The sequence below is a fragment of the Ursus americanus genome, chromosome 2 (genome assembly GCF_024610735.1).
Source record: "Ursus americanus isolate L20-20 chromosome 2, mUrsAme1.1.p, whole genome shotgun sequence".
NCBI lineage: Eukaryota > Metazoa > Chordata > Mammalia > Carnivora > Ursidae > Ursus > Ursus americanus.
Window position 1 is genome coordinate 99,134,603 of NC_142128.1, and position 24,347 is coordinate 99,158,949.

The 24,347-nt window shown below is 49.4% G+C and overlaps 2 protein-coding genes across 9 annotated transcripts in view; one reads left to right on the forward strand and one right to left on the reverse strand.

The window, feature by feature from the left end:
• Positions 1-1,858, reverse strand: part of WDR26 (WD repeat domain 26) — a 41,323-nt gene extending 39,465 nt beyond the window's left edge. The window contains exon 1 of one of the 2 annotated variants that reach the window (XM_045796942.2): positions 1,092-1,858. In XM_045796942.2, the coding sequence (XP_045652898.1) occupies positions 1,092-1,501 (410 nt within the window). In that variant the 5' untranslated portion in view covers positions 1,502-1,858. The remainder of the gene's footprint in view (positions 1-1,091) is intronic. The other variant, XM_045796931.2, reaches the window with a different exon arrangement.
• Positions 1,859-2,055: 197 nt separating this feature from the next.
• The window catches only part of CNIH3 (cornichon family AMPA receptor auxiliary protein 3), a 338,644-nt gene continuing 316,352 nt past the window's right edge, over positions 2,056-24,347 (forward strand). For 5 of the 7 annotated variants that reach the window (XR_015723192.1, XR_015723194.1, XR_015723195.1 and 2 more), the window contains exons 1-3: positions 2,230-2,396; positions 3,578-3,645; positions 4,302-4,378. The gene's annotated coding sequence lies outside the window, so the exon portion shown is untranslated. The other 2 variants (XR_006779551.2, XR_015723193.1) reach the window with 2 other exon arrangements.

The following is a 24,347-nucleotide window of genomic DNA, read 5'->3' on the forward strand; positions in this document are numbered from 1 at the left end:
GATACCTAAGAATCTCTATCAGTTTTCCCTATTTGTGTTTATGTTTTGATGCTTTTTCATTCAGCTGTTTATTTTTCAGCTAAACAGAGCGAGATCTGCCAGAGAATCAAAATACTTAGGTCACCTTTAAAAAGTGCTCCCCTCACTCCCCCCTCCCCCAGAACAAATCTGTAAATCCAAAACTACACCTGGGCTACTAGCCCTGAGAGCTGCTTTTGGCCTAGGCTTTGAAGCTAGGACACGGACTGCTGCATGTTTGCCCTCTTGGTCTTACTCTGGCTCTGCTTCACCCACCACCAGGACCCCACCTCCCCCCACCTCCCACCCCCTCGATTTTCCTTTGTGTATACCGATCGGTGGGTTCACCCTATTTTAGGTGCACAAGGCCACCTACGTTGTATTTGAAAATAAACGATTCTCCAGATCGGAGGTCCCTTTTTCACAGGCACTTTCTTGGTACTAAAGTGGGATTTCGTACGGGTTAGTGGTAGGCCTCTTGCACATACACAAGGGCCTTTAAATGACATCAACAGGGTATTTCACTCGGTAGCTCCCATCAGATTTATTCCACAACCTCCTTCCAAATTCTCCCAGCCCCTCAGTTCCCATGAACACTTGTAGGCGATTGTCTTTCCTGATTGGTGGTTGGCCTGGGTTGTCTGTCATAGCTGGGGGTGGGGAGGTGTCCCACAAAGATGCCTCTGAGATATACTTGAAAAACAAATCCTCCAAGGTTCATTATTTCCAGCAGCTCGAACGCACCCCTCCCCCACCACGCAGAGACACACTCCCGCATCTGTCTTTATTGACAGGCAATTCAGCTCCGAAGGTGTGCGGGCAGGGGGCAATGTCCGGGCTTCCTGTCCCCCTCCCCGAGCCCGCCACCGCCTGGCTCCGTCTCACGATCCGCCGGGCCCATCCATCTCCCCTCTTCCCCTGCAGGTCAGCTGCTCCCCCTGGTCCTCCCCGGGCCCAGGCCCTGCGGGCCCAGCACGAATTCTCTCCCGGGCCGAGCTCCGTCCGGCCCCCCTCCCCCACGCGGCCTCCGGCACTCGGTCCGTCCACACTAGCCGCCTGGAAAGGACACTTACTTGAGCCCTAAGCCATTCAAGTGCTGTCCTATTAGCCTAATGACATCCTCGTCGGACTGGGAGAGCCGCTTCTTCTTCTTGAGGCTGCTGCCCAGCTCCGGAGTAGCCGAGGAGGCGGCGGCGGCGGCGGCCGAGGCGGCTGCGGTGGCGGCGGCGGCGGCCCCGCCGGGGACCCCGTTATTGACATTCAGGCTGTTGCTATTGTTGCTGGCGGCGGAGGGGGCGGAAGGCAGCAGCCCGTTGGCGTGGGCCAGGTCCCCCGCGGACGACGACGACGAGGGGGACGACTCCCCGTTCTGGGCCGACAGGCAGGCCAGCTCCTGGGTCTGTCCCTGGCCCCCGCCGCCCCCTCCGCCGCCGCCGCCGCCGCCGCCGCCTCCTCCTCCTCCTCCTGCCCCGTTGGCCTGCATGATGCTGCCGCTGACCAGGCTGTGGCCGCTACTTCGGTGGGGGGCGGCGGCGGGGGCAGCGGCCGGGGGCAGTCCCACCACCACCACCACGGAGGAGGAGGAGGAGGACGACGACGACGACGACGACGACGAGGACGACGAGGACGGAGGGGAGAGGCCTGCTCTGCCTGCCGAAGCCCCGGGCTCTCCTGCTCCCTCCGCCGCCGAGGCTCGGGGTTTCTTCCGCGGGGGCGGGGAGGCTCCGCCGGCGTCCGAGTCGGAGGAGGAGGAAGCGGAGGCCAGAGTTTCCTCGCCGAGAGAGGCCGTGGTGGGAAGCCGGCGGGGCGAGGCGGGGGCCGGGGGAGGGTCGGGGCGAGGGGGCCGGGGCCGGGGGCGGGAGGGGTCGGGGCCGGGGCGGGAGGAGGGGCGGGAGGAGGGAAGAGGAGGAGGGGGAGCAGGAGGGTCCGGGCCTTTCCTCCCCCCCCCAGGCGGCTCGGAGCGCGGCGGGGGGCGCGCCGGGGCCCCGCGGGCGGCGGCGGGGTCGCGGGGCCCGCCGCGGGGCTGAGCCCCGGCGCTGGCGGCGGCGGCGGGCGGCGGCGGAGGCAGCGGCCGCCTCGGCGCTCGGTGGCTGCGCTCCGCTCCCTGGTGTGTTGATTCTTCCCCCAGCTGCTGCCTAATGGAGTCCAGGCGCTCGCGTCACAGGAAATGCCTATACTGCCCTCCTCACTCACTTCCGGTGGCAGGTATGGAACCTATGGGGGGCTTGTCAGCCGGCACGTGTGTGGGGCGGCCGGGCCTCGCGGCTGGCGGCGGACGGCCGGCGGCCCCGACCCCGACCCCGACCTCGGCCCCGACCCCGGTCCCCCCGACCCCGGTCCCCCGGCTCTCGGCCTCCCCGACGGCCACTTTGGCAGGAGTAAGTGCGGCCGCCCCAGGCCCGGCGCGGGTTGGCGCGGGCCGGGGTCGCGGCAGGGGTCTGGGGGCCCGCGGTCGAGGGCGTCGGGGCCGGAGTCAGGGGCGTCGGGGCTAGGGAATGGGGGGTCGGTGTCGACGCAGGCCAGGTCAGGGTCGAGGGGGTCGCGGCCGGGGGCGGGCCTGGGGCGTCGGGGTCGGCGCGGGTTGGGGTCGGGGCCGTCGGGGCGGGGGTCAGGGGGACCGGGGGCGTCGGGGCCGGGGTCTGGGCAGGTCGGGATCCGCGCAGGGCAGGTCGGGGTCGCGGTCTAGCGGGTCGGGGCCGGGGTCTGGGGGGTCGGGGGCGACGGGGCGTCGTGACTCGGACGTGGAGGCACAGGGCGGGCGGCCCCGGCGGCTCACCCAGCGGTCACCCGGACCGAAACCGGGGTGAACAACCTCCTCGTCTTTGTGTGGTGAAACCCGAATTTCCGAGCGGCGCCCCGCAGTCGCGCCCGGGCCACCGCCCGGGGCCTGGGGCGGTGGGCAGACAGGAGCCCGCGCTCTCCCAGGGGAGGTGGGCTGCTGAGGGAGAGCGGGATGTGCGCGGACACTGGGTCCCCAGGAGACGGAGCCCGCGGGCACCTGCCCGGGGGCAGCCCCTCTCCCAGCCGCCTCCGCCGAACGTGCATCCCGAGCAGGGTTTAGACTTTGCTTGAGATCCAGGCTTGACATTTTTAGGTGAAACGTGAGGGTTCCGTGTCACTGTGACGTGCCAATTTGTGTGCATGCAGAAATGCAGCAACAAAGACTGGGCTGAACCCTGACCATCAGTGAAGGGTCTGCATTACCCCAGACTATTGTGGACACGGGTGTGTGGCTAGTGGCGTGTACACCTGTGTACAAACATTTTCTCAGAAATTAAAAAAATCTTCCTCTGAAGTAGTTTCCCTGTGGAAAAAAACCATAGATTCAACTGATGCACCTTCTATCTCTGAAATTTGCAGTCTTAATAACTCAAGGTAACTTTAGAGAGGCCTTGGGAGATGGTCCCTTTTAGATTCAGAAAAATGATAAAAAATGATGCTTATAGAGAAATTAGTGAAAGAATCCTGAGCTCTATGGGCCCTCAGACGGGAAGAAGGGAGAGGAAGTCCAATCCAGAGACTCAGCTTTGTAGTTCTCATCTCTTAAATATGCTTCCAGGTGGCGGTATAATTGCAAGGTGACTCACGCTGGATGTTTTTATTCTCCTGAGACAGACGGAGTGCCAGGTGAGGATCAGAGGGCACTGTCATCGTGTCCAGCAGAGCCTGAATTACTGGATGCTGGACACCTTCAGAGGTCCCCCATGTGTCTGCGCTTTACAATCTTATTATTAAAAGTGTTATTGCTGATACAAAATTTAATTTTTGCAAAGTTACTTATTGGTTAGGCTCATAACAGTATTGAAGACAAGCTTCTCAATAAAGTGTATAGCTTTCATAAAGGAAATAATTACTTAGTGGTTGCTGCAGGTGAGACCCACACTTCATTAACAAAAGTAAAAGGACGAAAAGAAACAGAAACGGCTCAGTTGTCTAAACTTAATATGTATATCGCAGCTCTTCTATTTTTTTTATATGATCCAGACTGCTCTTGTTAGAATTCTGAATTTTATGAGGTCTGTGCTGAAATAGAGCTGGAGAACCTGGTGTCTGAGCTCTGGGTGTTTTTAGAGCCGGTTTCAAGTCTGCACAATCAGAGACCATCAGTCACAGTGTTATTACCTGCAGGATGAAATCCAGAGTCTGCCTTGCTCTCTGCAAACTGACCTCAGACTTTCTTTTGACTTTATCCCTTACCACTCCCTTTATGAACCCCTCATGACTGTCCCCCCACGTGTGCTGGGTTCATTTCATCTTTTGAGTCTCTACCTTTCTGATTCCAGTTCATCTTTCAAGATTCGGCTTGTTTTGGGGCCTCATCAGGGGAGCCTTGCCTGACTTCAGCCTCCTGGCCCTCGGGGTGAGTATCACTTACGTAGGCCTTCAATTCTGAAGGCTGTTCATAATCTTTGCTAATTTACTAAGACCCCTTCTTCAAGTCAGCAGAGAGGAGCCTTTCTAGACCTCTGTCCCCAAAGGTATAGAAGCATAGGAAATATCCAAGTAAAACACCCATAGGAAAGGTAATTATGATTTTGTGAAAGTTTTGTTTCACTGACAGATGCATATCTATGCTTCACAAAGTAAAATTTATTTCTTCTGTAGGACATTCTCAAAAAAGTTTAAGAGACACTCATCTAGGACAGCCCTGACTGACAAAAGGACAAGACATAGATGTTAGATACTGGAATGCAAATTACTAGTACTGTCCAAGGCAGTGTCTAACTGGAAAAATTAAATAGCTACTGGATTTAAAAAAAGCTGAGGTACTATGTGTGTTTATAATAAAACATAAAACCACATTTTCACAAAAGTCTTTTTTAAAAAAATTATTTGAGAGAGAGAGAGAGAGAAAGAGCGCACATAAGTTAGGGGGTGAGGAGGAGGGGAAGATGGAGAGGGAGAAGCAGACTCACCACTGAGCAGGGAGCCTGACACGGGGCTGGATCCCAGGACCCTGTGGTCATAACTTGAGCCAAAAGCAGACACTTAACTGACTGAGCCATTCTGGTGCTCCAGAAAAGTCTTTCTTTTTAAGATTTTTTTTTTTTTTAAAGATTTTTTTTTATTTATTAATTTGACATAGAGAGACAGCCAGCGAGAGAGGGAACACAAGCAGGGGAAGTGGGAGAGGAAGAAGCAGGCTCCCAGCGGAGGAGCCTGATGTGGGGCTCGATCCCAGAACGCCGGGATCACGCCCTGAGCCGAAGGCAGACGCTTAACGACTGCGCCACCCAGGCGCCCCTCTTTTTAAGATTTTTTAAATGATCTGTACACTCAGCATCGGGCTTGATCTCGCAACCCCACGATCAAGCATCGCAGGCTCCACCGACTGAGCCAGCCAGGTTCCCCTTTCACAAAAGTCTTTGTGAAGCTAGTAAAGACTCTTTTTCTGTTATAGTGTGAGTTTGGTATCGCAGCCTTGTACTTAGCAACATCAGTATTACTCAATTCATTAAATTTTTGTTAGGAAAAGGTAGTTTTCATGATCTCGGGTATTCCTGGGAGGGCATATGTCTATCTCTACCTTCCGTCCTGGCTCTTCTTTGTTGATGGTTCTGAAATTGGCGAGCTGGCCCTGGACTTGGGGGGGCCAGGGAGAATCCAGGATGGAGCACAGTGCTTGGAGTCAGAACGCTTGGCCCACTGACCTTGGGTGAGTCGTTCAACATCCCTACCCTGCACATATGCCATCCGGTAGGTGCAGAAAGTGACGCCCGCCTACCTGCTGAGTTGGTTTGGGGGTCAGATGAGAGAACAAATAGATATTGGAAAAATGCTCCGTCGAAAGATTTCAAAATAGAGTTTAACTCCTCCATCATTTCAAAAAGGATTTGAGGCAACTGAGTGCAAAGATGTAAGATGGCTTTGTTGTTGTTAATATTTCTGAGCCATGGATTCTGTGGTCATTTTTTTTTAACCCCGACTCGGACACATGACTGTGTTCCTGTGGACCCCGAGGCAGACAGCTCTGAATGTCATGCTTCCTGTTGATCTTCGGGAGCGGGGAGCTTCCAGTACCTGAGGAATAAGCTGGCATTCGTACCCGCCGTCCCATGCATGTATCTCTGGCGCCGCGTCTGCTTCCCCATCTGCAAACCTCTCATCCCTGCCACGAGCCGTCAGTGCACACCTGCCAGTGGATGGGGTGACAGCAGGCCGATCTAAGTGCAAGGACAGGACTCCTGCTTTGCCACAGGAACCCTTCGTCTCAGAAGTGAACAGAGAGCAGTGTTTGCCTTCCTCAGCTGCAAGCAGCCCTTTCTCAAGCCGTTGCTGAGACCCAGTGGCTGTACATCAGTGTCTCGGGAGATTTTTTGAAGGAACTGAAGGGAACCAAGGGGACTAGATTGTCCTTTTCCAAGCACGCACCTGTGATAGACTGGAGTAGCTTGTGCTTGCGACCCTCCCTTTGGTGGCAGGCCACACTGCGACACCACATAGGACGCTGAGCTTCGTGTACAAAGATATTCCCTGAAGTGCTGTGTGTAAAAGCAGAAAAATGTGGCAGGGGCCCGTGCTGATCTGGAAACAGCATCAAGATCTATTATTAAGGGGGCGCCTGGGTGGCTCAGTCCGTTAGGCGTCTGCCTTCGGCTCAGGTCATGATCTCAGCGTCCTGGGATCAAGCCCCACGTCAGGCTCCCTGCTCAGCGGGGAGTCTGCTTCTCCCTCTCCCTCTGTTCCCCTCACTCGTGTGCATCTGCGCTCCCTCCCTCAAATAAATGAATAAAATCTATAAAAGAAAAGATAACATTAAGTAAAAAACACACATCACAAAACTGCGTGATAGGATTCCTTTTAGTAAATAAATCAATGTACACGCATACGTTATTTTTCTGGTAGGATAGAAAAGCAGAAAGCTTGGGGGGGAAGGACTGCAGTGGTGAGAAGGGGGCTATTTTTTCCCTTTGATACTTCGTTCGGTGTTTGCATTTTCTAACGCTAAGTATTTTTTTCAAGTGTCATTTTAATTTTGCTCTCTTTTTTTGTATTAATGTTACGTTTTTAAAGTGCTCATGTTTTTCAAAGTACACTCAAAAACCATCGAAACCGTCATGAGAATTTAGTCCTAATAAAAACATGCCACATAAAGCAGTGTTGTGCATATTTAATTGACATTAAATACATACATATATATATTCAAATCTCCTTTTCATTACCTCTACTCCCTGTGTCCTCAGACTGCTCACTTTGCACACACACACCCTCTCTCTCATTTGGTTAAATTCATCTGGGGAATAAAGGGCAAAAAGACATTCCTATTTATTAACTTTGAAAAGTAGCTAAATAATTAATAGCCCCTTGAGTCTGCATGGTAGACAACAGGCCCTTTGGGCAGCCTTCCTCATTCTCAGTTTCATGTGTGCTGTTCATTCCTCTGGCATTATGATGATCACAAAGAATAGTCAACGGTGAAACACAATTATGAGCGTTAACAAGAAAGAAGTTCTAATTATGAGAAAAAATGTTTTCAGAATGTATGCACAGGGCATATAGAATTAATGGTCTAATGGCTACACTTTTAAAAAATTAAAAATTTTAATATTTTAATTCTCTGGACCTCTTCAGTTAATTATTTTTATTTAGAAATCATGCTCCTTATTAAATAATACTAAGTGTATAGGCGAATGTGAAGCATTATAATAGCCTCAATTTTTAAGAAAAAAACTTGCTTGAATGAGCCCATGGGTGCCAGTCATTAACAACAAAAGAGCAAAATCGTAGCTCTTAGCTTTTTTTTGTGGTGCATAGAGCCATGCTAGGCTAAATCAAGACTAGCAGTTGAGGGGCACTTGGGGGTCTCAGTCAGTTAGGCATCTGACTCTTGATTTTGGCTCAGGTCATGATCTCAGGGTCGTGAGCTCAAGGCCCATGTTGGGCTCCTCACTCAGCGGGGAGCCTGCTTGCCTCTCTCCCTTGGCCCCTCCCCTGCTCATGCTCACTCTCTCTCAAATAAAATATGTAAAAAAAAAAAAGGAAAGCCTGGCATTTGAGGGGATTGCTGGTCTCTTGAGTGTGAGTAGGGTTTGTATCCTCGTACAGAGGAGCGGCCTTTCTGTATTCATTTCTGAAATATAAGGATGTCCACTTTCCTGCAACACCTCTGACCTCTTATCAGAATATTTTTTCCTTATCCCCAAATTATTGACAAATACTGTTCTGTGGGAAATATGGTAATAGCTAGAGCTAGATGTGTTTGAAAGGTTTAGCCACAGAGTTTCAGCAACACTGTTCCGTTCCCTTTGGTTTCTTAGAGCCCACCCTTCCCGTTCTTTCTTTCTGGTGGTAGCATGGGTCCGAGGCAGGGCTTCTGTAGTCCTAGAGTAACACTAAGGGCCAACACCGGGCATTGTTCTAAATGCTGTACACATACTGTACTATTTTAATCTCAACAACCTTGCGTATACTGTTACCTGCATTTCACAGGTGACATACTGAAGCGTAGGACATTAGAGGTCACGTGGCTGGTGTGCAGGGGAGATGTGTGCACAGGCTTCAGTGCTGTGTGCTCGACCCCTCCGCTATTCAGAGAGGCCTGGTATTAGTCTGAAAAGTGCCCACTGTTGAAGTTCCTAGGGGTCAGAAGAAGAAATGGAGCAAGTCCTATAAATTAATTTTTTACCCTTGCCCTTTTAGTGGGTGTGAATCCTTGTTCCCTGCCCGTGAAACCTTTACTGTTTCATTAGCCTGGTTATAGATAAGTGCACCTGGAGGGAGGGCAGCGAAAGGTTGTCCTTCCTCCAAGACAACCAGGACATCCAGCTACTGCAGGGATCAGAGAACCACCTCGTCTCTCCGAGAATTCCTTGTTGAAATGCCTTGTTTTGCTAGGTGCAACCTGGAGATGTGCTTCTCCATAGAGTGGCTTCACTGGGAAGTGGTGAGTGAATGAGGCAAGCCCCAGACCTGGAGGGCTTCTTGGGAGACACGCTGGGTCAGGAGGCCCCAGCCAGGTTATTTCTTTTTTTTTTTTTTTTTTTTTTAAGATTTTATTTATTTATTTGACAGAGAGAGAGAGACAGCCAGCGAGAGAGGGAACACAAGCAGGGGGAGTGGGAAAGGAAGAAGCAGGCTCGTAGCGGAGGAGCCTGATGTGGGACTCGATCCCGGAACGGCGGGATCACGCCCTGAGCCGAAGGCAGGCGCTTAACCGCTGTGCCACCCAGGCGCCCCATCAGCCAGGTTATTTCTGCAACCGCTCGTCGCTCGCGGCTGTCTCATGAGGGCTTCTAGACTGAAAGCCCGTATGAGTCCAGGATCTTGGAGTAAGAAAGGGCCAGACTTGTTTTATGCAGGAATTCACAGCTAAATACTCCACCAGCAGCTCCAGCCGTTGGTGGGCTAAGGGAGCCAGAGACCTCTCACTGAGATGAGGCTGGACAGCACAGCATCAGTATCTAGGGACAGACAGATAGGGTTAGCTTGGGCAGGCTGTGGGAGCTTCTGTTAGGGGTCCGCTCTTCGAGGGAGGGCCTGGGCCATGTAGAGCCCTTTCATCGTCATACCCCCCAGAGGGTGTTGGATCAATGATTGCTCCTTCATATCTAAGTCCCTAGTAAAATTTCCTATTTATCTGCTGCTCTGAGAGTAGGTACTCTGTTTTCTGTGCTGCTCAGTGTGCAGATGCGATGTGTGTCCCGTTTCAGATACTCTGCTTGATAAGAAGGGAACGGCCAAGACGACTTGTTGAGGTCCCGGTAGCCTTAAGGGTTCAGTGTTGATGGTTTCCATTGACACTACATAGTATTTGATTCAGTTGAGGAGGGGTTGAAGAGAGGAGTCACAGCCCCAAAGCATAACACCTTGGCTCTGCTGAAGCTTTAAAAAAGGTGTTATTATACAAGATTTTAAACATACACAAAAGTATGTTTAAGACCCTTGGACTGTGCAAGTCCACTTAAATGCGGATTTTTTTCGATAAATTGATCACGGTCCTGTAAATGCATTTTCTCTTCCTTATGATTTTCTTAATAGCATTTTCTTTTCTCCAGCTTACTTCGTTGTAAGAATTCAATGCATAATACATGTAACATACAAAATATGTGTCCATCAACTATTTATGTTCTAGGTAAGGCTTCCGGTGAACTGTAAGTGATTAGCAGTTAAGCTTTGGGGGAGTCAGAGGTTATACATGGTTTCTTGACTGTGGGGGGAGTCAGTGCCCCCAACCCCCATGTTGTTCACAGGTCAGCTGTATAGCGATCCCCACGTACCCACTGTCCAGCTACGCCAGCCATCAACTCCTCTATTCTTGTACCGTCCTCCCTCTTCAGATTATTTTGAAACAAATCCAAGATATTATTTTATTTATAATATATGTATTTATACTTCAGTACATAGCTCTAAATGATAAGAACTCTTATCGAAAACATTGATGCAAAACCATCATCTCACCTGAACAATTATTACTTATCATCAAATATGCAGTTAAATTTTTTTTATTATGATATGTTAGTCACCATACTCACAAATTCTTTTTTAACATCGGGCTTGTGTGAAGCAAAATCCAATAAGCTCTACACATTAAATTTGGCTGATACATTTCTCAAGTCTCTTTTTTTAGGAAACATTGTTATGAAAGCATAATAAACAGAGAAGAGTGCACAAATCCGTACGTGTACAACTCAGTGACTTTTTTCCTGTGAGACCACCACCCATGTCATGAAATAGAACATTGCCCAGACCTCAACGACATCTTACTGTAGTTTTAATTTGCATTTTTCTGATGACTAATCACATTGAGCCCTTTTAAAATATTTTTTAGTGGGGGCATTGGGATATTCTTTTTTATGAAGTGCCTTTTCAAGTCTTTTGCTTCTCCCTCCTTTTAAAATTGTGTTTCCTTTTTCTTATTGATTTGTGGAATTCTTTATGTATTCTGAATATGCTTTGTTGGATACATGTACTGCAGATTTCTTCTCCCACTGTGTGGTTTGCTTTTGCTCTCTTAATGGTGTCTTGATGAGCAGAAGTTCTTAATGAAATCCAATTCATCAATTGTTCCCTTTATGGTTTGTGCTTTTCGTGTCCTACTTTAGAAGTCATTCCCTGTCCTCAAGGGCATGAAGATGCTCTCCTAAGATATCCTCTGGAAGTTTCAATGTCTTGCCTTACTAGGGAATGTCTACAGTCCTCCTAGAATTTAGTTTTTTTTTAAGCTTATTTATTTAAGTAATCTCAAGACCCAATGTGAGGCTTGAACTCACAACCCCGAGACCAAGAGTCACATGCCCTTCCGACTGAGCCAGCCAGGCACCCCTGAAATTTAGTTTTGGGACTGGTGTGAGGTAGGGGTCAAGGCTCATTTGTTTTTCCATGTTTATATCCAGATCGCCCAGCACCATTTTGAAAAGACCACTCCTTCCTCTCTCCTGTGCAGTGTGGTGTCATTATCAAAAATTAGAGGTCTGTACATGTGTGGGTCTGTTTCTAAACCCTCTTTGTTTTATTGGTCCATTCGTGTATCTTTATGCTTTTGCTGACAAATGTTTCTGCTAATACCATACTGACTTAATTGCTGTAATTTTATAAGTTTTGCCATCTGGTAGTGTAAATCTTTCAACTGTGTTTTTCTTCGTCAAGATCGCCTTGGCTCTTCTGGCCCTTTGCATTTTATAGAAAAAATGGAGTCATCTTGTCAGTTTCCATAAAAATTTGCTGAGTTTTTGACTGGAATTGAATAAAATCTGTTGACCAACTTGGGGAAAACAAATATCTTTATATTGTACCTTTGTGCCTAGGAATGGCATGCTTTCCCATTAATATAGGTCTTCCTAAGTTTTTCTTCACAATGTTTCTGGATTCTCTGTATTCTCTGGAGAAGTCTTGCACATCTTTTATCAGATTTATTCCTATGTGTTGGATTTTTTTTTAATGCTAATGGAAGTGCTATCATGTTTAAAATTTTGTTTTCCTCTCCTCGTTCTAATGTTAAGATTATTGACAGGTAGTTCATCATCAGGATAAATTCAAAGTCCTATATCAGAACTATTTTTTAGTCTTGAACCTAGCATGTTTTGACAGCTTATACTTGCTTTCCACTTACAAATAATTTAACAATACAACTGGTTTTTCATTCTTTTGAAGGATCAGACTCAAACTCTCCCTTTGGAAGAATCGGGAAGAGGGTGGCTCCAGAAATCTAGTTAGGTGAGGAACGAAGGATTCTCCTGGGAAGAATCCATCTTAAGGGAATGGGAGCCAGGCTGGACCTACTTGACCCTGTAACAAAGCCCTTCCCCGAGGGAGGGAGACCGTGTGGTGTCTGTCACTCATTTGTCTTCCAGCCTGGGTGTCCACAACTCATATCTTAGTCCTGGGAGGACACTGTGGGGAAGGGAGGGCTGCAGGTAAAAAATGGAAAGAACTCTTTTACTTTTATTAATTTTTTTCAAATTTTTATTTAAATTCCAGTTAGTTAACATATAGTGTAATATTGGTTTCAGGAGTAGAATTAATTCAGTGATTCATCACTTATATATGATGACACCCAGTGCTCATCAAAACAGGTGTCCTCCGTAATTTCCATCACCCATCTGGCCCATCCCCCACCCGCCTCCCTCTATCACCCCTCAGTTTGTTCTCTTTCTCTTATGGTTTGTTTCCACCCCCCCCCTTTTTTCCCCCTCCCATATGTTCATATGTTTTGTTGGTAAATAACTCCTTTAGTGATAATTTCAGAAAACACTGGGTGTAATCTCTTAGGTAGTGTATTACAACAGGAGGGTATTGTCCCTTACCTCACAGCAGAGCTCTTGTCGCTTTGGGTGTTTGAGGTGGGACTTAGCCTCGGCTTCCCCAGTGCCAGCAGTGGTGGTAGGAACAACGGGTTCCACTTCTTGGCCACTTGCCATGTGCTAGGTACTGTTCTGACTACTTTATAAATATTAATTCCTTGTATTGTCCCATTATTTTACCAGGGTGGAAACTGAGGCACAGAGAGGCTGGATAACTTGCCCCAGGTCTCAGAGCTCACGGATGGCCAAGCCAGGATTCAAAGCCAAGCTGGCAGGTCCCAGAGCCCGTGCTGTTGACAGGATGTGGCCGCTCTGGTGGCAGCAGGAGATAGGGGCTAGAGTAGGAGAGCAGGGGTGGAGTGAAGAGCCTGTAGTGTGCCTGGTGGAGAGCCCCTGTGAGATTTCCCTGGAGGACCATGAGAAATAGCTTCGGGTGGGGCGGGGGCTGCTTTCGAGAGGGCTAAATTAAGCAGTTTAAAGTCAAGAGAAGTAAAGCAGGTGAGGTCATCATAATTTGACCATTCGATCAGATTTACAGACTTAGGAAACCTTACATTGATTTGTTTTTTCATTTTATCACCTGAAAATTTCCTTGGAGTAAGTGGAATCATGACTTGTGGTCTGTTCTTTCTCTGAGGTGACAGGCACATCTATATTTAGACCAATAGTCATGCGTCTGTGGTGATGGATGAGCGTGTGGCTCCAAACACGGCTGTGCGTGCAAGTCATAGCACGTGTGTCTTTAGGAACAGAGAAATCACCAGCCTGGTAGGTCCGATGCACATGTATCAGAGGGACTTCGCTCCAGACTTATTGACGAAGCGGGTGCACTGCGGTGGCGCCCGGACCGAAGCTTCCCAGCTGGGCCAGGGTCACAGGCACATGGGCTGCGTCTGCGCAGAAGGCCCTTAGGGCTTCACAGGCCCCCCGCACAAGACCATTGATTCTGATGGGATTGCTTTAACCTCGTCCTTTCTCTCTCCTCCCACATCTCGTGTGTCATGAAGCTCCGTTGATTCTACCCTTTTAACAGCTTTCCATCTGTCTCCTCTTTTCCTTCTCTGTTGCTGCTGGGAGTTGCGATCCCGGATGTGTTTTCACCTGGATTGGACGATAACCTCCTGCATGTTTTGCTCTTTTCTGTCTTAGTTGCCTTTGCTGCCACCAGAATTATCTTTGTAAACAGAAAGCCATCATGTCACGTCCCTCCTTAAAAATACGTGGATGGCTCCCACTGCTCCGAGGGCTGAAATCCAACGTGCAGAGATAGATCTAGGCAGCTCCTTACGAACTGGCCTCTGCCTCTCTTTCCAGGCCCTGTCTCCCTCCTGCCTGCGCCGGGGGCTCCCGGAGCCCATGGTCTGCTTCCATACGTGGTGCCTCGTTGTGTTGTCCTCCCATGGGGTGCCTTCCCCGGCACCCCTCTTCTCTTCTTTGCCCATCTGGCTAGCCCTTCACTTTCCTTAGAGATTGTTCTTACAGTCGTCTTGAGCGGACAGCTCAATGCAGTTCCAGAAGCATGGGATAAATGTCTGCCTTCCCTGCTAGACTCGAGTCCGTGCGGGTTTATTCCTCACCACATGTCCAGCGCACCACAGGCACCTCGTAGCTGTCTGTCTGCTCAAGGCCTTCTTCCCTTCATCCAGCCATCTATTCGTTCCTTCGACTAATACTCCCCAAGCACTTGCTGTATGCAAGGCACCGTTCTAGCTGCCGGAAATGCAAAATGCTCATTTCCACCGAGCTCATACGACTAATACTCCCCGAGCACTTGTATGCAAGGCACTGTTCTAGCTGCTGGAAATACTCCATGACAAAACAGAAAATGCTCATTTCCACGGAGCTCATATCCTAGTGAGAGAAGGCAGGCAAGGGAGACAGAAACAAACAGAAATAAATCAGGTGGTGTGAAGCGCAAGGCAGAGGAGCAGAGCAGGGTCACGAGACACACCGTGTGTGGGTAAATACTCGGAGGGCCAGAGAGGGCCTCTTTGAGGGGCGCCCTGGAGGCTGAGAGTTCAGCCAACCACCCCTGCGAAGATCAGGGTAAAGAGCATTGCAGGCAGAGGGAACAGATAATACAAAGGCCTCAGGCTAACAACAAGCGACTTAGAGCAAGCACTGGTGACCTGACGCCAGGGCGGTCACAGGGCGCGGCGGAGAAAATGCCTCTAAGAGACAAGTAGAGAGAAAGGTCATGGCCGGTTTTGGAGTCAAAGGTAATTCCTTCTCTGAAACATACTGGGTACTTGCTGGCAGCTGCCAGTGGCAGAATGAAGGGCCCGGTTGTTCACAGCTGATGCACAGAGGCGCTTACGAAGGTCGGTGCCGAATCCCCCCCCCCCCCCCCGCCACGTCACCTGGGGCCCGCCTGCTTGTGGGTCTGTCTGTAACGTCAGGATGACCCATGTGTAGGAGCTGCGAGGTTTTAATTTCTCTTCTTGGGGCCTTCGTTTTGCCCAAGGCACACACACTTCATATAACCGCAAGAATGTGAATACTCTTACTTGGACTAAAATTTGCCTCTTTTTAACCTTTGGGAAGGCCCTTAGTTTACCCCTCTCATCGTTGCCCAGCTTACTCTTTTCTTACTCCCTTCCCGTGCGCCCTGAAGAAAAGGTGCCTCGTGTGAGACTCTGTGTGCTTTGGCGCCGGATGAGCCGTCCACTCAGGCACATGCAGGGCCGGGCCGAGGGCTCAGTAACCAGGGCTGCTCGGAGTACGGCTGGGTCGTGCAGACGGCCCCCGGGGGTGGCAAGTACATGTCCCATCACAGGAAGGCTGAGCATGACCTCGGGACGTGGGAGTCGGAGCTCCCGACAGCCCATTGGTCAGCTTTGCTTGCTGACTCCAAAAGTCCCCTGGAAACCCTGAGTTTAGGTGCAGGACACACACGCTAGCTGCCTCATAGAGAGGTGCTCCCCAGCAAAGCCATGGGAGGACAGCCACACTTTCTATTCCCCAGTGGGCAGGTGGCTCTCAGAGAGGAGGTGGAACGCAATGCAAGGGCTCACGTTCCCGTGACTCTATTAACCCAGGGGCTTGGCCCCACCAGGGCCATGTCTAGACAGTGTAATAGACCCTGCTGTGGTCCAGTGATCTATTTTTGTGTTTGTTTTCTCTTTTAATTATGTTCCCGGTTATTCTTGTGGGAATGGACCAGTTTGAAAATTTACATAACTATACAGTATAATAATTTAGTATCAAAAGGAATTTGGGCATCTAAACTTTTCGGACAAAGTGACAGAGACCCGCGACGGCCAGGTGTCTTGCCCAGGTGTCAGGGCGAGGTCTAACAGCCTTGCATTCCTGGCTTCCAGGCCAGTTCTTCTGTTCCCAGTGACTCCCCTTAGTCGTTGAAGGAGAGGTAGCAAACTGGTGTCCTGAGATTGTTCCTTTTTTTTTTTTTTTAAGCTAATAGTTCATGTTTAAACACTGGGAGATTACACCTGAGAATCTGGATTTCTGGTTTCTTCGGAAAGCACTGAGCCCATGGTTCTGTAAGACTAACTGTTGGCGTTAACGGTGGCTTCTGCCTTCATGCAGGTGACATGCGCTCTAGTTCAGCACGGTCCCCACTGCTCTCTGTGTCCCCCCCAACATCGAGGCTGATGGCCAATGGCCATTTCGGGTCAAACTTGTGCTGTCGTATTTCTGACAGTAGAAGTAAGAAGAAAGTGAACTGTCTTTCATATCTATGTCTCTGTTAAATGTAGGCTGTGTTTCAAGACGAATGGGTTTTTTAAAAAGTAAATTGTTTTGGGGCCAGAAGAATACAGTTCAAGGTGATTTATGAAACAGACCTGTTTGGCACCTGTAGGCATTGGAAGTTGCAACTCTCAATACCATCATCATCAGAAGAGCTTTGGGTATGTCTTTTCACTGGGGGGTTGTGGTATACCTTTGACAGGTTTTGAAAGGAGACTTTCATAGAGAAAGTGGAACACAGAGAGGATGGGACTCTCCTCTCCCTGCACCTAAAAGGAAGCTACTAAAAGGAAGATCAGTTTGTTTAGATCCTGAGTCCAGGTGTCCAAAAGATAGTGCTTTGGGAACTCTTCGCACTGCCTTGGGGGAGGAGTACCTCGATCGGTCCCATGGGCCGTCATGCAGCAGAGCTACTGGGGAAGTCGGAGCTCAGGGCTCCTCTGCCATTTGCTGACAGGACGCTGACTTGCCTCAAGGACATACACTTCTTATTTGGAGACATAAATTGCAAATAAGCAACACCCCAAACGTACCACACTCGTGGTTTCCTGGACAAAAGGTGCCGGGTTTTACCTGTGCAGTTGTAGAGACGGTGCTGCCGCCAGGCTCATCCCTGCCCGTGAACTTCTTTCTGGTCTCTGCTTCCAGCCGTCCTTCAACTCCACCAACTAATATTTCTTTTGCGAAGCCAGGAGGCTCCATAAAGGTTAAAAATAATTCAGCGATATTGTGCTGCACATAACTGAAATGTCATGAGCCATCTAGAGAGCAGGAGAACCCGTTCTCTCTTGCTTCTGTTGGTTTCATCTGTTTACTCTCCTGTTGCCTGTCCCTGACGCTTGGGCTGGGAGACCGGCTGAGGAATGCTTCCTCCGGGGTTTCGATGGGCATGGCTATTTGTCATGGCCTCAGAAGCTGCTTGGCTAGAGGTAAGGAAGGCCGCCCTTTCGGGAGGCATAATTATGGTCAGTGACCTCCAAGCTTGTAGCTTGGCCTTACTCTGCACCCAAACTCTGCACCCAAACTCAGGTGTGATTCAGGAAGTCCTCTGTTTTTGTGTGTCCACATGGATGATTGCCTTACCTGCTTTATGGAGGGGAAACAACCTTGGGTACTGCTGAGGAGACGGGGCTCTGAATCAGGGCTTTCGCCTGGCTGAGTGCAAGGCTTAGAGGTGGAGTCTCTGTCCGGGAAGGATTAAATCGAGGGAGGAGTCATGGTCATTAGGGGACCAGACACCTGCGAAAACCAGGCACAACCGCCCACCTCCTCTCTGACTCACCCCCCAAAGCATGATTGAACTGGAGGGGGTGTGTGGCAAGCAGGAATTTGATTCAGCGAGGCAGGTGGAGGCCTGAACCCTGTCCCTTCCCATCCCCAAGACCCCATTTGCGTTTTTTTTTCCAGAGACTTGGAAGCTTGGGGATCTCGAGATAGACCTTGACCAGTGGAGTCTGTCTTGGCCTAGTGTAGCCTTGTCACGTGAGCGGCCTGAGGAAGTAGAACTGGTGAGGAACAGCTAGACTCTTCAGGGGCTTGGGAGGCTCTTTGACTTACTAGGTATCCAGTGGGTCCAAGATTATCCAGGAGTCACCACATTACACAGTGCCTGGAGGGGAGGCCCCATCATTAACCTGGCTTCCTTGAGGTAGACAAACCCCGAGCAGATTAGGGTGGTGCTTGAAAGCCCCTTCTCTTGACTCCATCTGCCCCTCCTCAGAGAGAGTATTCCCTTTGAAATGATCAGGGGAGTAGTCTGGCTAGCATTATGAGAGATTCTTCTAGTTCCATACCTCTTGTATCATATATAATAGGGTAATGGAAGAAAACCCCTCAATGGCCAGATCAGTGTGGGCCACATCAAAGCTGTGGTCATTATACCAGTCGTGGTAAATGAATGTGGATCCCAATATAGACAGCGTTTTATCCTTGTTTATTTTTAAAGGAAGCATTTGGCTTGTATACTATGCTTGAAACATCAAGCATCAAATTGCATGGTCATATTTGACTATGAATGCCACCTATGTTTTAATGATAATTGGCATTTTTATTATGTGTATGGCAGCACAGGTGTATTATTTTAAATGATAGAGATGACATGTAAGGTGTATAGTAAGTTAATGACTGTTGCTTCATGGGGCCTGTGTAGGCTGTACCAGTTCAGCAGATGAGGTCATTCAAATCACACAGAAAGGTCGCCTTCACCCGCCTGTCAGAACACATGGAAATCACAACTATCGGGGGATGCTGAATGCCACGGGCTTGGCATCGTTCCGCGTAGTAAAGTTCCACCGGTGAAAAGCTGCAGTGTGCAGTGGGTCTTAACCCTGTCTGAACCCTTCCCTGGACCCACGGCCAGAAGTGGGGTGTGGTTAGGGGAGCAGCCCAGACGTGTGGCAGCTGGGACATGTGGTGAGGATCCCTTTCCTTTTGACACTCTGCAGCTGTGGCCTCTCAGGGAAGGGTCTGCTGTCCGGAGCCATGGTCGCTGTGCTCCCCGCCCTGGCCCCTGACGGTGTTGTATCTGCCTCAACATCCCCTTTGTGCTGGCCTGGCTCTGGTAGATCTGGGAATTACAGGGCGAGGCTGGTGGGGGATGCTGAGCAGAGCCCTTCATGGCGTGTCTATCCGTCTGTCCGCTGAGCTGGTGTGTGGGGCCGGGTGCCCCTGCAGGAGGAGCCCCAGACCAGCTGGAGCATGGCGAGGGCTTCTTAGGTCAGCAGCTCCGGACAAGAGCCAGGCAGGCCCAGGAGGGGCTCAGCTGGAAGCGCCTGAGAGGCTGTGACCTCGAGGTTAGGTTGGGGCGGGGTGGCAGGGGAGCTCTGGATGGCCACATGGAGCCCTCCTCTGTGTGTGCCCCTCCATGCTCACCCCTCCTTGGGTCTCCATCTGGGGAGCAGAGATGGCCCTAGCTTCCAGAAGTGCCGCCCAGCTGTGGGAGGCCCTCCTCATGCTTCCCTAGAGAATCCAACAGTGTTTCAACAGCTTCTCCAAGGATCAAAGTCTCCCCTAACTGAATGGGAATCTGTGGTCTGAGAATTTAATTGTTTTTTGCAGGTCCCCTTACTCCCCCCGCCCCAACCCCAGTAGTAGATGAAATATCGGGCCAAAGGGCCAAACAATGGCAGGTGGGGGTCTCCCCATCTCCTTTCCAGCCGGACTTGGCCGTTCCTGAAGCTTCCCCGAGGGAGTGTGGGAATACTGTTGGTGGCTCTGACACCTGCTGGCCATCCCGGAAACTGCGCCGCTGGAGGCATCCCCTCTGCTTGGATCGTTTTTTAGTGGCTATAGCTTCCCTACTTCTAATTTTAATGTAAGATGTACTTTACATGTTAGTTATTGTGAATCAAATTATTTATAAGTAACATGCTTTTGCAAACACATGTGGACAGAAAATTTATGCAGAGATGTACTGGAACTGTATAGGGAGCGCAGCCGGGTCTGGGGAGGAGGGGGACTTTTACTGTATACCTTTTGGTTCTCTCTGAAATCTATGTTAAACAAGAAGGGGTGTGTTACTTTAGTACTTGTAGCTGAGGTACCGTGCTGGGGCTCCTGCCCCTCCCCGTTCCTTGTTCAGGCACCTTTAGTGCCTTCATGCATGTGGAGGGAGCATGGTGTGGCTGGACTCACCCTGACCTTGCTCACGGTGGCGGCCCCACTGCTGAATGGAAGCTGGTTTTGGAGTGTGCGGCAGCTCCCATGGGGGCCCTCCTGCAACGCCTGCCCCCTTCCCCAGGGGTGAACTCAGGGCAGGGGCTCCAGGTGGAGAGCCGAGCCCTCGCTCAGGTCCCTGGGGCCTCGCAGGCGTGTGTGGCCAATGCCCCCCGAGTTCCGACTCAGGGAGCAGGGCTGCAGGCGGGTGTGACCTGCGGCCGGCTGGCAGGAGAGCCAGGTCTGATGAAAATATGCACCTTCTTCTCTGTGCCTCTTACTGTCTGCTACCAACATGGCCTTCCCCCATTGAACAGACTTCCTGCTGCTTTCCCACTATGCCCCGAATGATGACGGACCTGCTTTGATGATTTGTTGAGGGCAGCCACTTTTCGAGCACGTGCTCGGGGACAGCAGACACTCCTAACCTGCCTGGACCCCTGCACCCAGCTCCACACTGGCAGCCCAGAAACCCTGGGTGCTGAGTAGCCTTATGGAGCATGCAGGGTGCTCAGGGGCAGAGCCTCAGTGGTCACCCAGTGCCGGGCTGGATCCACGTGGAAGGGAGCTTTCTGTACTTGGAGTGCCCTCCCTGAAGGTGGGACCAGAGCACTGCGGCGGACTCCTTGGCAGCCATTCTTCAGGGGAAGAAAATTGTAGAAACACACTCGATTGTTGGTCTTTAGACCCCGAGGACGTCTTTTAGCTCCTGTGATTGGCTTTTTTAGGGTACACCCTCGAGGGTACAAGATAGCATGAGTGCTATCCCAGGACTGGTTCCAGTGTCCACCGTCTTTTTGACTCCAAACAGCCAGGCCCCTGATCTGCTGCTGATTGCCCTCTCCCTCCTCTAGGCAGCACCCCTGTTGCCTTCCGGGACAATCAGAGCTCCTCCATTTGCCTTTCCCCCTTCCCGCTCCTGCTGGCCGGATCACAGACATCACGCAACCTGGAGGATGGAGGTCACATGCCCAGGGAGACAGCAGAAGGCTGAGACCCTGATGACCTCGCAGAGCTGCTGTTGACGACGCACCTCTAGTCTCCAGTAAAGTAGAAGAATAAACCCACGTATGCCAGTGATCGGGTTTCTTAATTGGAACAGATGCAGGGACCCTCAGTGATGCCCGGCTGTTTTCCTGCTCTCATCTGCAGGCTACCGCATGGGGGCAAATAGCTCTAATAAAGAATAAAATCCCACAACATGAATCTCTGCTAGGACCATGTGTACACAATAAAATAGATCTGTTTGCGCTATTGTTCTTAGAACTATTGAATTTTGAGTGTTCTCACCATGGGGTGGGGTGAGCTGGATCATAAGCACACTGCAGTGTCTCTTAGCTTCTCTTTAAAGATGGGGAGTGAGCGGGGAGGAGGGGGGTGAGGATGCAAAGGGGAGAGGCAGGCTGCACTGATGACCTAAGGCACACATTTGGGGCTTGCTGAAGGCCCTGGTCCTAAGCTCCTGAAAAACTCACTTGCGTTCCCCTGCACAGGAGACGCTGGGGCTTGTTTCAGGCCTAGGACCCAGGTCTTTCTTGATCCTGGACTCAGAAGGTGAGCTAAAAATAGCTAAAAATAAAGCTAAAAATAGCTTTATTAACGGGGCACCTGGGGGCGCAGTCAGTTGAGAGACCAGCTCTTGGTTTCGGCTCAGGTCATGATCTCAGGGTGAGATGGAGCCCTGCATCAGGCTCCGCCCTGCTTTCTGGCACTGCTTTCTGTCACTATGGACTAGTTTCCATTCTTAAAGTTTTATGCAAATACAATCGCATAGCACGTACTATCTTTTTTTCTGTCTGTCTTGTATCAGCATAATTTTTTTTTAAGATTCATCTATCTCATTGTATGTATCAGTTCATTCCTTTTTATTGTGGAATAATATTCCATCGATATTGTTGTGGGTGTACCACAATATCTAGGTGCCTGTTCATGCCTGTTTGGATAATTTCTGGGATTGGCTCTTAGAGCTGCCGAGAGCACTTGTGTGCGGGACTCTGTGTTACTCTTGGGTGTATATCGAGCAGTAGAATGTCTGGGTCATACGGTAGGAGTATGCTTAACTTTTTATTCCTAATCAGATATTCATATTTTTTTTAAAGATTTTATTTATTTATTCGACAGAGATAGAGACAGCCAGCGAGAGAGGGAACACAAGCAGGGGGAGTGGGAGAGGAAGAAGCAGGCTCATAGCGGAGGAGCCTGATGTGGGGCTCGATCCCATAACGCCGGGATCACGCCCTGAGCTGAAGGCAGACGCTTAACCTCTGTGCCACCCAGGCGCCCCCCTAATCAGATATTCATATTATACTTACACCCTCACCCTTGATTCACTGTATATTTTAAACAAAAGATGTTTGATACAGACTTATCTCTGATTCATTATACATCCTGAAGAGAAGATGTTTTCATAGCCAGTATGACTTTTACTCCCTTTTATTCCATGGCAAGATAATCGTGCCAATATTCTTTTTTTTTTTTTTAAAGATTATATTTATTTATTTGACAGAGAGAGAGAGAGAGAGAGCACACATAGGCAGAGTGGAGGCAGAGGGAGAAGGAGAAGCAGGCTCCCCACTGAGCAGGGAGCCCAATGCAGAACTCGATCCCAGGACCCTGGGATCATGACCTGAGCTGAAGACAGACGCTTTACTGACTGAGCCAACCAGGCACCCCTCATGCCAATATTCTATAGAAAAATATCCACACAGAAGGTACTTCCTGCTTTCCTTGTGTTACCTCCAACTTGAGATCACAAGTAAAAGAAATTTAATGAATTTATGTATGTGTTTGTTTTTGAATATATACTTTTTCCTTACATATATGTGTCTTCCAAAATGATCACATGCATCATATCTTCTCTCAGTTGGACCTGAGTCCAACTCAGTTTTTAATTTTTAAAAACATTTTTTTGAAAATTTTAAAACGTTTATTAAGTTTTTAATTTTTAAAACATTTATCAAGACTTTAATGAACATGCCATAAAATTTGCCCACTTAAAGTGTACAATTCCGTGGTTTTTAGTATATTCACAGAGTCATCAGCCACCACCATTTTCTTAAGTTTAGAACTCTCAACCCAAAAGACACTGTGTACCTGTGAATAGTCATTCCCCATTTCCTCCCCCAGTCTCTCCTGGTAGCTCTTCCCCACTAATAATCCACTTTTCTGTTTCTCTGTATTTGCCTGTTCTGGACATTTCATGGACATGGCATCACATGGTATGTGGTCCTTTGTGACTGGCCTCTGTCACTCAGCGTGGGGTTTTCAAGGTTCATTCATACTGTGGCGTGGGTCAGTACCTTGTTCCTTTTTTTTTTTTTTAATAGTCTTTAGTTTTTAGAGCAGTTTTAGGTTTACAGCAAACTTGAGTGTAAAGTACAGAGAGTTCCCCTACACCCCTTACCCCACACAGGCACAGTGCCCCCCACCATCACCATCCTGCACCAGATGGCCCATCCGTTATGACACATCTGTTACGATGTGTGAGCCTGCGTTGACGCATCACTGTCAACCAACTGTAGCGTACATTAGGGTTCGCTCCTGGTGTACAGTCTATGTTTTTTCCTTATTTATTTATTTTTTTACTTGTGTTTAGTTGACATGCAATGTTCATTCTGTGTGTTTTGACAAATGTATAATGACATGTGTCCACCATTGTAGTATCATTCAGAATAGTTTCATGGTCCTAAAAAGTCCCCTATGCTCTGCTTAACTTTGCGAAAAGCTGCCCAACTATGTTACAAAGTGGTTGCACCATTTTATGTTTCCGACAATAGTGCGGGAGTTCCAGTTCCTCCATATCCTTCCCAACACTTGGGATGGTCAGTCTTTTCAATTTTAGCCATTTGGATAGGTGTGTAGTGGGATCTCGCTGTGGCTTTGGTTTGCATTTCCCTGATGCATCTTTTTGTTTGCTTCTTTGTATCTTCTTTGTTGTAGTGTCTGTTCAAATCCTTTGCCCATTTAAAAAGTTATGTTGTTTTCTTGCTATTAATTTTTCAGAGTTCTTTATGTAGTGTGCATACAAATCCTTTATCAGATTGCAAGGGTTTTCTGTCAGCTTACAAGTGGTCTTCACTCTCTTAGGAGCTAAATTTTGAAATTCGAGTAAGTCTACTTTATCAATTTTTCTCTTTAGGGATTACTTTTTTTTTTTTTTTAAGATTCTGTTTATTTATTTGACAGAGAGAGAAAGAGAGCACAAGTAGGCAGAGCGGCAGAGGGAGA